Source organism: Melanaphis sacchari, unplaced genomic scaffold (assembly GCF_002803265.2).
Source record: "Melanaphis sacchari strain LSU unplaced genomic scaffold, SCAv2.0 Contig10_pilon_pilon, whole genome shotgun sequence".
Taxonomy (NCBI): Eukaryota; Metazoa; Arthropoda; class Insecta; order Hemiptera; family Aphididae; genus Melanaphis; species Melanaphis sacchari.
This window is the reverse complement of record NW_020270420.1, coordinates 840,865-854,868: the sequence shown is the minus strand read 5'-3', so window position 1 is coordinate 854,868 and position 14,004 is coordinate 840,865. Positions and strand designations below refer to the sequence as shown.

The following is a 14,004-nucleotide window of genomic DNA, read 5'->3' as shown; positions in this document are numbered from 1 at the left end:
AAATGTACGTCACACCAGTCATTGATGGTGATGGGGTGACGGCAAGTGCGGGAGATCAGGATCAGGTTTCAGAACATACCAAATCATACTACTTATGCTAACCCAAATTTTTTATTTCCAATAAAGTCTCTAATTTTTTTTTTTAAATATTAATTTTTAAAACTTAAAAACCAATTTGCAATAATTTCCGATTACTTTCGAAATATTGGTATATTTTTCAAATAATTGTAACACTAAGGAAGGGATTTGTAAAAAACAAAAAAAAATTTTAAAAAAAGGGAGTTTAATTTAAAAATTCTAAAAATTAATTTGCAAATATTTGTGATTCTGAAACCAATTTGTTAATATTTGCAAAATTATTTTAAAATAAGTATATCGTTTTTAAATAAATTGATTATGGTGAAGGTCTAACGTGATGCACGTACAAATGCCATCGCTGAAAATTTATAAATAAAAATATAATCATATAAATAAACATACTATGTATACGTTCTATCAAAATAGTAATGTGAAAAAATTGGTAGAATTTAAGTTTATGTCAAGTTCCTATGTAATATTTATCAATATTTTGTCATATATAAGTAATTTATAAATATCTTTGAATAGCGAATATACATTATATTGATTGTCAGCACCATTTAAATTGCAGGTAGCAAAATAAGTTAGTTAATATTTAATAGGAAAATAATTTAATAGGTAGTGAATTAATAAATAAATACGTATATAAATAACTTTAAAATACTGACAATGCTAAAATATTTTTTTTTAACTATTTTATATTATAAACTATATTTGATATTTTAATCTAAAAATATACCTTAAGATGATTTTTTTATGGAATATCAATTTTTTTCTATTGAATTCACTGCAATTCATAAAATATACCTGACATATAAGATATACATATCACATTAGGATATTATAATTAAATAACCGTATTTTAATATTAATATTATTATTTATTAGTTATTACTGTCGTTATTTTTGCTCGTATATATAGGTGAAGTCTCAGAATCAAAGACAGTAGTACCTTTGGGTCACGAGGGTAATGGAACAGGGTACACCGGAATTGCCGTGCCGCCACAACCCCAGCGCAGGGGCGCGTTGCAACTGTGGCAGTTCCTGGTCACTTTGCTGGACGACCCAAACAACGCATCATGTATTGTATGGACTGGAAGAGGAATGGAGTTTAAGCTCGTGGAACCAGAAGAGGTTCATACTACTGAATAATATTATGTACTCGTATAAATATCAAATGACAATGACACTTTATTAAAATTTACAATATTATATGTAAAATATATTCTACCCGGCCGCAAGAGAGCAAAAATTAAAATTAAATCACTAAATTGTTATTAAGTGAAACAATTTAAATATAATCTCATCGTAATTGTATTTAAATTGGTCATTTTAAAAATACATTGGAATATTCTGAATACCTAATTTATGTTGTAAACAAAACAACATCATCCATTCGTTTTCTGAAAAGAAATATTTCAGTATTAGACATTATAGTTTACTTTTCATTTAATACTTATAAACTCTAAGTATAAAATCATTGTCATACAAAAAATATATCATATACATTATACGATATTTGTACAAACAAATATATTTGTATTTTATTCATTTATTTAAATAATTTATTGATTTTTGCACGACCATAGGTAGCCAGACGATGGGGATTGCAGAAGAACAGACCGGCAATGAACTACGACAAATTGAGCAGGTCACTTAGATATTATTACGAAAAGGGAATCATGCAGAAAGTGGCGGGTGAGTAAATACAAATATTAACACGTTAAAAATATAAAGATGATATTATATAGAGTGTACTTACGGAAAGATAACGATTGTGACGAACTGCAGTTTCTTTGAAATTATTTTTTATACTATATAGTTGTTACAGCCTTACGAGAAATGTAGAAAATTTAGGTATTCTATTACTTAAATTTATTACTTATAATAGATGGTAATGCGTAAATATAGGGTGATAATGATCAATTGTATGTAAGTTACTATTATTTATTAAAATAAAGAATAAGATAGTGAATACATTCTATAACAATTCTTAATATAATATCATATATATATTCACTATTCTTATGATATTGACACTTCTAAATTTCCAAATTATTTGTATAAATTAACTGTTATTAAATTATAGAAAATTATAACTATAAAACTCACAAATTTATAGCAGCAATATCACTCTATAAATAGGAGGTGAAATCGGAGATCAGCCCCTCAAATAAATATAAAATAACTCAATTCACGAAAATGTTTATAAACAACCATAATAGCAACATCCCCAAAGAATATTAATTGTCTAGCTAAACACCTACGTAAATAGTGGCTATTTACACATATATACTCGTACACAATAGCTATTGTTGACCCTTCAACTATACTGCTGCGCCCACGCGTGGTGTCAAATTAAGTTCTGACGGATTAACGAGGTATTACAATAAATGTAATATATATTGTTTTCGAAAATCATATATCCAAATTCCAAATCACGGAGAGATTTTCGCGATCCATATCACTCGAAACCGTGATTGAGAGAAACAGAGATAAAGTATAACTGCGGTAAGTAATCAAAAGATATTACCGATATGCAGTGAGCAAAGCATTTACAAAGTGCACGAGACTCGGTCAAATACTTAAAATATAATTTATTTTAGTATAAAAAAATACAAATGTCTAGTTCATTTAGTATTTAATAAAAACCTACAAAGGCATTAGGCAGCAGTAGCGAAACATCAAGCCTTCCATCTCCATACTTAATAGAAGTTAAAAACCTTAAAAAGTTTTTAAGATAAAATTTCCGCGTATTTTATAAGTGTATGTGTAAATGTAATAAATATTGACTACCTAATGGCAATATATTTTAATATATAGACATGGTTTATTTAATATATATAACTAATAACTACATATTTAATATATACTAATTTGTTACTTCGAAATTTCTCTAATTTTCTTGTGTGTGGTTGTCGGTTGGACGTCATTGGCGGTAATTTCTGAGAACTCAAAGTTCTTGTAACCTACATCATCAATAATAATATATTTCATTATATAACCGTCATCTTCAGACTTCCTCAATCACCAAACACTCGACAATTTGCATAATGTACCTCTATAGACGTTTATTTAGCAACAAATAGATAATATATAAGCATTAATGTACCTATATACATAAATATATATATACATATTTATGGTTTTTACTCGAGGGGTTTAGTTTCGAAAAGAAATCACTGTCGGAAATTAAAACAACAAACCGATTTGTTTTAAATAATTGTATTTCACGTAATCCTGATGAAACCTGCAAAGTGTCTGCGACGATTTCATTAATTTTTATTCTGATTGAATTTTTATAAAATAAATAAAATAATTACTAACAAACAAACTACTCAGACACGATTGCACTAATACAAACCTATGAATTACACAATTATAAATCTAATTGAAAAGCTTAATGGCATTTACATGTCCTAATATTGTCAAATTTTTGCTCTGTAATAACTTATCCAATCGTCAAACGGTTTTTTGAAAATTTATACCACGCCCACAAAAAAAGGTTAGTTTCATTACAAGGATTCCAGTCACTGGAAAATATTTCGCGATGAAATAAAAGCACCCATTGTACCATCTGTGAGTTACCTACTAAAAAAAAAAAATAGTAAAAACTCTGTCAAACACGAGCAAAGTCGAATAAATCAACTAATTGGTATACCTACCACGAGTCACGAACATTTATGTTTATAGTAGCTAGTAATTATAGTATATAGAATTATTATATATTATTTATAAGTATAATTATTTTGGGTACAATTTTATGATATATCTATGTTAAATAATATGCACTAATCTAAACCGTTGATCACACCCACACCTTACTCTGCCGGGCAGCAGTTTAACATTTTTTAGCTACGAGTTACGACCATCGATTTCGATTTCGTTGTCCAAAGCATATGATATCTTTATAAAATATACCTATTTAAAAATCTTTAAAAACACATCGAACGATTTGTTCGACAATAAATAGCAGTTATATATTTATCTTAACGAACAACGCGGGGCGCATAAAACTTCGAAGACCTAAACCAAATCGTTGTGAAAACGTGATTTTCGTCAAGAATATTTTGACGGATACGCGGACTTCAATCTAGTCGGGCCGTGGCCGAGCGGCTACGTGTACGTCATGTAAGAGATACGTTAAGTCGTGTATTTGTAATCGCGGCGCGGCGTCAGGCGACAGTGTTTAAATGTTTAATCTGCGTTCATACATCTCAGAATCTCATCGTTTCGTTTTCCATACAGACAACAAACCGTTTTCCAATAAATGTATAGCGTTTGGTATAGAGGTACACACACGTCGTATGCGCGCGATCGTAATAACGAAAACAATAATAAAAAATAATATTTTCATACGCGTAAGCGCGGCGCGCGATCGTTAGTGGCCCGCGGCGTGTGTGTGCAGTGTATACATACTGTTTGCTTAGACAAACATAATAATTGTACGTATATACAATATCATATTACCTATATTATGTTAGCGTGGGACGGGGTGGCGGGAATGTGCTTATAACGTAATATATATATATATATTTATATTATATATAAATATTATACCTACATATAATATATACATATATTAAACATACGTATATACATATACAGATTCATTGCAGAGAGGCGGCGAGAAGGCAGCGCGCACGCATTATATATTGTATGATAGGTATACGCTCCAGCGTTTGTGCACACGCCCGCACTTGGTGTTTGTGTTTGTTTGCGTAGTGACGGTCGTCTCTCTTTAATTGTTTGCCAGGCGAACGGTACGTTTACAAATTTGTTTGCGACCCCGAGGCGCTCTTCAACATGGCGGCCACGTACGACTACGCTGCAGTATCCGATACGTCTGGCGGGCACGGCGGCATCGCGACCTCGACCGCTGGCCATCATCATCATCTGCACCATCACCATCACCATCACCACCAGCAGCTGGCTACCAGATATGCGGCGGCCGCCGCCGCTGCTGCCGCTGCTGCTGCGGCCGCTGCCACCGTGGCGGCCAACGTGCACACGTCGGGGGGTGCAACGCCCGCGGTGTACGGCGGTCCGCCGCCCGCGATCGGAGCCGACGTCGACGGTGCTGGTCGCTCCTCTTACGGTTGCGCTTACGGTGGCGGCACCGACGGCGGCGGTAAGTCCGTTACGGCCGTGGCAGTCACGACTGCGGCAACGCCGGCAAACGCGACCACCACTCCGCCCACATCGTCGCCGTCGCTGTTGTCGTCCACTTCGTCTTCGTCGTCCTCCTCGTCCACGTCATCGTTGGCCGACGGCGGTGGCGTCAAATCCGAATCCGGCAGAGACTGTAAGTCTACTGCTGTGGTGGCGGCCGGTAGACGTCATAACCATCACCAACACCAGAGGCCAGAGATGACAATCGACCGTCACCCACACCAACACCACCTTCAACACCATCACCATCACCACCAACTCCACCACCACTACCAGCAGCAGCAACAACAACATCAACCACAACCACAACCACAATCACAACAACAATTACAACAACAGCAGCATCGGCATCACGGAGAAGAATTATCAGTAAACCATCAACATCACCCGTCGTTAATAGTTGACGCGGTCACCACCGCTACGGCCGGCGATGGAGTCGGTTACTGGACGGCTGGCGTTTTCGTCCGATAATACCTACACGATATGTACTTTGTAATCTGTAAGTTAAGGTAAACGTAAACCAAGTGATAAATGTTATATTATTTTTTGACCTCTGCAGGTGTCTCGGGAACTTATTTCAAACTACTTCGATGTAGATTAATGTTGTGAATCCATTAGTGGTGTTTTAAAATCGACCAAATATTATATATATATATATATATATATTGATTTTTGGAGACAAAGTTCTTTGTACCCCTAAGGTTTAACGTCAAGGAGATCATGGATTTTAGAGCCCCATTTTCTACATATTAAAAATAAATGTCAAAAAATGAAATAAAAAATATTTACATCAAAAAAATTATTAAATAATGAATTCATAATAAGTTGATATTCGATGATAAATTTATAAATTAGTAAAAGTGGGAATTAAATGTGAGCCCGAGTCATTCGAAACGCCATAATACTTTCCTGATCACCGTTTTTTTGATTTTTTTTTTTTTGTAATTTAACTATGTATTAATAAAAAAAAAACATCTTTCGCAAATCATATAGCTTCTATCTTAATTATAGATATACTTCAAATGTCTTAATTTAATTAAATTTCAAAATATTTTAATAATCAAGATAAAATATAGGTGTATACTGTTATATTATATACTTCAACTTCAAACAAATCGACTGCATTTTAACTCAAAGTAAAAATAATTATTTAAATATTACATTTTATTTTAAACTTTTCATAGGTACTTTCCAATTTCTACTTAAGGGACTCGCGAGTCGCGACATATGCTTTCTACGTGAATTTTGATCGCTTTGCATGTTATCTATATTTTGATTGATATTTATGTTATGCGGAGATTGATATTACAGATATAATCGTTTAATTACAAACATTTATAAAGTAGTAAAAATAAATGGCCAAAATAATGTAGAAGATGACATTTTATTCGGAACTTCCGAATCGTCTAAATAGCCAATAGTTCAACACCTGTTTAGGTATACACCTCGTATTATTAATAAAAATTGATGATTATGTTAACCCATACATTGATATAACTATTATTTAATTTATTTTCTTTGATCTCTTACCTATTTATATTTCATAAGCAAACAAATAATAGTTGTATGCATTATAATAATATTTAGTGTATCTGTATAATTTAATATGCCTACAAATCTACAATATATAAGTAAGTATTGAACTACCTAAACACTAAACCACACTTATATATTATACAAATATATAATTATACTATATTATTTGTTTTAAATAATTATTAAACAATAACTATTATTTTATACTGATAGAGTTTATTCATATTTTTATTTTACGATCTCTGAGTGACTGAGTATCGGTTTATAGTGCATTGTTATATAGCGTCATAGATTAAATACCTATTAGCTAACTCTAGTGTTTTTTAACATGTAATGTACAGGCTATAGTTGAAATCGAACAAGCCTTCAGAAATGCCCGGGCAAAACGCGAATTAACCACGATATTTGGACAAACCCATAATGACATTAATAGTAAGATTTTGTTACAATTATAAATTATTACACGTAATCAATTTATCGTTGTTATCATATTTCATCTACTCCTACTATTATAAGTATTATAGACAACCTTATATAATTAGTATAATTTTACAGATAGGTGGATAATAATTATATCATTATATTATAATTAATCATGTTGGTATGTAAGCACCTCAAAAATATATTTTTATCGTATTTTTACAATTAAATGTACTAACTTTTTTGATTCTTAAAATGCACATTATACCAAGCAATATTATATTTTTATTAAAATTTATTATTACCCGGTCATTTTTCAGGTTTGCTCGATTTTGATTTTAGCTCATAACATTATACACTATATTGCTATAAAATCTATGATAGCATAAAGTCTTTCAAATTGTATGTGAATGTGTGACAAATTTATTGGTTATTACAAAATAACTCAACTTAATCTACATTTTAACATTTTTGCCGCTCACAGTTTGAAAGGCCCCAATTGTTAAATACTTGTATATATTACTTATCAATTATTATATAATTATATTTTATATATAGATACATTATAAGACTTTAAGTAAGTATGAACAGATATTTTTTGAGTGCAATAAACTATATAATATATATATATATTATAATAATAAAAATAACGAACGCTCGAGATTTTAATATATTATAATATATTTTTATTATTGTATAAAAATTAAAGCTATATAATGTATACTTCCATTTTTTTCATTTTATCTTAAGTGTTAACCCTGTAACTCTGTTAAACAAAATATAATAATAATAATAATATAATTTTTTTAATTATGTCTAGAATAGAAAACTTTTGAAAATGATTTTATTTTTTATATTCTTCTCTTGTTTATGATGTAGGTACGCTAAGTCATAAACTGATAATTTAACAACTATTTTTACGATTTATTTTTTCTAAATCTAAAATTATTTAGTTTACAATTGAATAAAATACCTTTCAATGTATACCTAAAGTAACATAAAGTAATATATTAAGAGGTGTGTAAATAGATAATCTATTCACACACATTTCTAGAACGAGACCGTTTTTGACCAAAAATGTACCCTTTCCTTTTTGGTCGATTCATTTTTCGACCAAAACAAAATTTTATGTAATGTATGTAAAAACAATAAAATAATTTGAATATAATTTTTTGTAAAATTAGGGCAATTGTATAATTTTATAATTTTAAAAATTATTAAAAGTATAAGTTGTATAAAATTTTATGAAATAAAATTTGAAAAATTATTTAAAATATAAGAATATCTATATATTAACATAATTTTTATGTTAAAATGTCAAAAACCTACTCATGTATTTTAAATTTATTCTTTAATATATAATATTATAGATATTACAAATTGTGACGTATTAACATAAAAATAATGTTAATATGATGTTCATATATTTTAAATAATGTTTTACATTTTATTTTACAACGTTTATGCATTTTATACTTTTGATTATTTTCAAAATTATATAATTATATAATTGCCCTAATTTTACAAATATTATATACCAACTATTTTACTTTTCTACGTACATTACATAAAATTTTGTTTTAGTCAAAAAGAGAATCGGTGTTTTTTAAATTTGATCGAAAAATGAATCAGCCGAAAAGGGAAGGGTACAATTTTGGTCGAAAACGGTAATACCCATTTCGTAGTATGAATACAAATAGGTACCTACCAACTATCAAGCTCTTAAATTAATACAATTCTTCGCATTGCGAAACAACTACGTTGTATCATACATATATTGGATCATGTAATAAATGGACTTGGTTCACAACACACTCTTAGAAAAAGATCACAGTGAAGTTGTATTAATGAAAAAATATTTTATCTCGTTTAAAAGCTTAATTATGTCTTTAATTTATAGTATAAAATACTCATATTATGGTGTATTAATCAAAAATATGTTTTACAAAAAAAAGGAATAGATGAAGAAATTAATCTTTTAGCTCCGAGATTTAAAGAATACTTACAAATTATAGAGATAGTTGGCCAACAATTTTATTCGAATCACAGTAAGTAGCTAAAATAAATGTAATTAATACCAAATTTCGCATATAATACAGATAAATAAAAAAAAAATTTTTTTTGATGAAACTTAAAACTTCATTCATTATTTTTTTTTAAAGTACCTACCTACTTAGTCTGAAATAGTGTGATTTATTACATAATTGACTTTATTCTGTCAGATCATTTCATTATTGATTATGTCATCGATTTCAAGCGGTCAAGAATATTTGTAACATTTTTGAGTCATTATTTAACTTTTTATCACTGACCAATGACGAATTAGAATTTAAAACAAAATTACTTGTACAAAATACTAATTAGATTTATCAGAAAATATATTTTTTTAAATGTAATATTTGAAAACTATATTACATTCCTCAACATTTCAAAAAAGTATTTTAATGTCACTACTCGAACTATTTAACATCATTTACACGAAAAATGTATTTACAAATGTTGTAAACGTGTATATAAGTCTCCGAATATTTTTACTATTCTAGTGACTGTAGTAGAAGCAAAAAAATATTTTAGTAAGTTAGGAAATTCACTGAAGATGTGGCATACATCAACAACGAGCAAAGAACGATTTAACTCACTTGCTTTTTTATCTATGGAGAATGCATTGGCTTCAACAATAAATTTTGATGATGTCATAGTTGAATTCGCTGTGCTTAAAGCCCGTAAAATAAAATTTTAACTTAAAAAATAGAATTAATTGTATTTTCTCAATACAGTAAAATTAAATTAAACTTGTTTTTTTCTTCATTTAAATAATATTGTAGTAAAAAATAATAAAAATACATTATTATTATCAAAAGACTTATTATTCTTGGCTTTTAGTAATTTATGGTAAAGTTTATTATTGAAAGTTTTGTAAAGAACCTAAAAAATAAATAATACTGGAGTTCAAAATTTGATGTAAGGGCCTGATAATACATTGTATAAAATATATAAGGTAGGTAAGTGCATTTGGAAATTCACCTTTCGTTCACTTATATTATTTCATTTAAAAATAATCTTATACAAAAATAAAAATAAAAAACTTGTTTATCGTTAAATTATTTTTAATTTTGTGCGGTTTTTAATATAATTATACATTTTATTATACCGTTTTTACAATTTTTTTAAGACTATAGTAGAAGTTGAATTATGTTATAATATTTTGGCAAGTTCATCTATCTAACGTGTTGTTCTTTAATTTTTTACTCATTTGAAAATATTAAATAAATAATAAAGCACTAATACAAAACGCAACACTACAGGTCATTTTTTAAGGATGTTTTATGTGTTCAAATTAATAAAAATAAATCCAATGGACACTCAGTAGAGTAACATTTTTCTAACTTTATGTCCACTAGAATAAATATCTAATAAATTGTAATAACTTAAAAAAATTATTAATATATAAATATCTATTTATTTATATTATTATGTTAACCACGTTTTGAGATATCTTTAAACGTGATATTAATCCAAAATGGTACCAACATTTTATCTATAGGTACACTATAATCACAGAAAATTATGCTATGTGATAAATTGATAACTTGATTTTTTGTATTGTTTTTAGTTTTTAACGGTTAGGACCTTAAAAACTATTAATATTTAATAATACTAATTACTAATATTGATTGAACCTATACCATTCAATGAATACAGAATGAGTTGTTTCACGTTATAAACAAATAAAAACTAGCCACAAAATTGGTTTATTAGAAGAAACCATTAATATAATAGTAAATAATATTATACTATAATCGTTTGATTCATTAAATTCCATTGGTATAGCTCACTATGACTCAAGGCCTCCTGTTATTGAACTTTTAAACAAAAAATAACGAATATATAGGGAATCAAATCTCATTAATTATCAAAATCGTAATTTTGTGTGTGGGTACATTTTTTAAGAAAAATAACGAATTCTCCTATTAAAAATTTTAAGGACAGAATTTAAACGTATTATTTATCGTACGTTTTTTTTTTTTTAAGAAGAACCAATAATTACAATAAAATATTTATTATCTTATAACTTTAATATGTAATTTATATATAAGAAGTTAAAGTTTTGTTTTTATTATAAAAGATGTTATTTCTTATTTACAATAAAATACACATAACTATTTAATTCAAATAAAATGATTTCGGTTCACATCTATTCTAAATGATTATATACATGTTAATCTTTTTGATGTTTCAATAAATATGTATGGTAATTTTAGAAACTTATGAGTTATAAAACTGTTTAAGATCTGAAATATGCTAATTAAATGAATAGTCGAATAGATACTGTATTATAACAACACATTATACCTATTCTAGAATCTACGTAACGATCCTACTGTTAAAGGAGTAACTGGGATGATCACTGAGTTGAAAAGGGCCTTTCTACTAATGAAACTGGTTTTTAAGGAACTAGAAGTGTACACGCAGTGGTTTACAACACTTACATCAATAGTTTTGCGATCGGTGTAATCACTGATTTCATTAAAATTTCAACGTGGACAATATTTTAATGAAAAACGCTATTGAAATTATAAAACGTACTGTAAGAGTCTAAAATTGGATATTGTAAGATAGGAATCGATAAAGCAATCGGTATTATTATATAATGATACAGGTTAACGGCGGCAATGCAGCGCTGTTCAGCTAATCAGTTGTAACCGTGTAGGGTCGTATACTATAAATTATATTAAAGGTATCTAATAACTAGGGCTCGGAAGTTGATGCATTTTGCATTTTTTTTTGGAACTTTTTAGACGATGCTCTCCTGGCCACAAATCTGTTTCATAAGCATGTAAATCTAAATAACTAATTTTTATTTTGCATTTTTTTGCATTTTTTGGTGTTTATTACTTTTTAAGTCATTTTTTGAGATCTTTAGGTCATTTTCCCACATTTTTAGTTATTTTTACTGATTTCACACTAGTTCATTTCTTATCGTTTCTTGTTGACCATTATGCCGACAACTTAAACCACAGACATTTATAAAACAAATATTTTTAATTTTTTAATTTTCCTATTTTAAGGACATTTTTGTCATTTTTATGTCATATTTTGAATTTTATAGTAAAATAGAGTAAAATATTTAAAAAAAATGTATTTTTATTAATATTAAACTAATATTTGTAATTTTTTTAGATCATTTTTTTAGGACATTTTTTGCCATTTTTATGGTAACTTTTTATTGTTTTTAAGGTCATCAACTTCCGAGTCCTACAGTAATAACTAATAAATAATAGTTATATTTTTGACGTAAAATGGTGATCGCTGGACAGTTAGCAAACCTATTGTAGCATTCGTTACTATGGTAAAAATACGCTTAAAGATTAAAAAATATATTAATAGGTATATATATGAATGACACAAATCAACGATAAATAATGTAAGGGATTATAAATACCTCTATACTACAGGTACCGTAGAACAACCAATAGAAAAAATTAAAGTTAGTTCTTCTTTCTGCTGCTCACTAATTCAGTAGGTAGGCAATTTATTGAAATTTGTAGTTGCAATACGTATATCTACTTCTCTGAGGAAATTTGAAAAACCTATAACCGACGTATAGCTAGGGCAGAGAAGTGCCGTGTGAACTGCGAATTTCGAATCTGGTAATACATTCGTGTTAATTATGTGCCAAAACGCCCAAAACTAATTGAAATAGGAAAAAATCCTGATATAAAGGTAAACATAGGTAATTATGTTTGGCAGGGATGAAGAAATGTTTCTCTTCCATGATAATATTTTGATTTTATTCAAAATCTAAAAGCGTGCAAATTATGAAAATAGTCACGCAAATACGTGAAAAATAATTGTATAAAATAGTTGTAATATTTTCAATATGTCGTTGGACCAGAGAAATGTATAGGTACTCGGTTTTTAAAAAGCAAGCAACTTTACAAGTATGCCGTATAGAATGTGTACAATTTGAAAATTGCAAAAAAAAAGGGTGCATGTCTAATTTAGTAACAGTGGTCCTTACCTTTTAACATATCATAATGATCAGTAGTAAACCTGGAAGTATATGTCCCGTATTAAACAGTGTTTAACTGATAGCACTTTGTATACAGTGTTCTTTTCAAATCCCAATAAAAATTACTAAAACATTTTCAATCAGAACATAATATTTAATTAATCTAATAAGTCTAATAACATAATTACATAAGTATCTATATTTATTAATAGTTGAAGTATATTTTAACATAGTAATAATAAAAATAATCTAATACAAATAAAAACTTAAATTAAATAGAAACTATTAAAAGTATTCATACATCAAATAATTATAATATTGTAATAACATTGTTTAAAGCGTACTTGTAATTTAAAACTTAAGGAATAAAAAATAAATATAAAACCATATAATATAAAATCACAAAAATATTAAATATATTTTTAATCTCCCATTCTTTTGGAAAATAAAATAGTTTATAAGTATTTTGTGTACCTAGCTTTTTTATACATTAAAAAGGCAAGAAATACAAATAAGGCACAAAAAATTGAACATTTTAAGAACTTTTAACAAAAAAATAAATTTATAGAAATATATTTTAAAAATTTGATCATATTATAATAGTCAAATATTATTAATTTGGCTGACATTTTTTAATTTGTTCAACCGAATGGCACGGTTTGTTCATTCAGTGCATGCTCGAATTTTCAGACTTTTGATAATATATATTAAATTCACATTTTATAGGTAAAATATGCAAATTACTTCAATTTATGTTAATTTAATTACTCTTGATGGATATAAAT

The 14,004-nt window shown here is 28.2% G+C and overlaps 1 protein-coding gene across 1 annotated transcript in view; it reads left to right on the top strand.

Moving 5' to 3' along the window:
- LOC112603660 overlaps positions 1–7,303 on the top strand; it is a 35,686-nt gene extending 28,383 nt beyond the window's left edge. Inside the window, exons 6-9 of the mRNA XM_025352349.1 lie at positions 1,001–1,212; positions 1,668–1,776; positions 4,835–5,759; positions 7,128–7,303. Of these exons, the coding sequence (XP_025208134.1) occupies positions 1,001–1,212; positions 1,668–1,776; positions 4,835–5,721 (1,208 nt within the window). The 3' untranslated portion in view covers positions 5,722–5,759; positions 7,128–7,303. The remainder of the gene's footprint in view (positions 1–1,000; positions 1,213–1,667; positions 1,777–4,834; positions 5,760–7,127) is intronic.
- Positions 7,304–14,004: the final 6,701 nt, after the last annotated feature.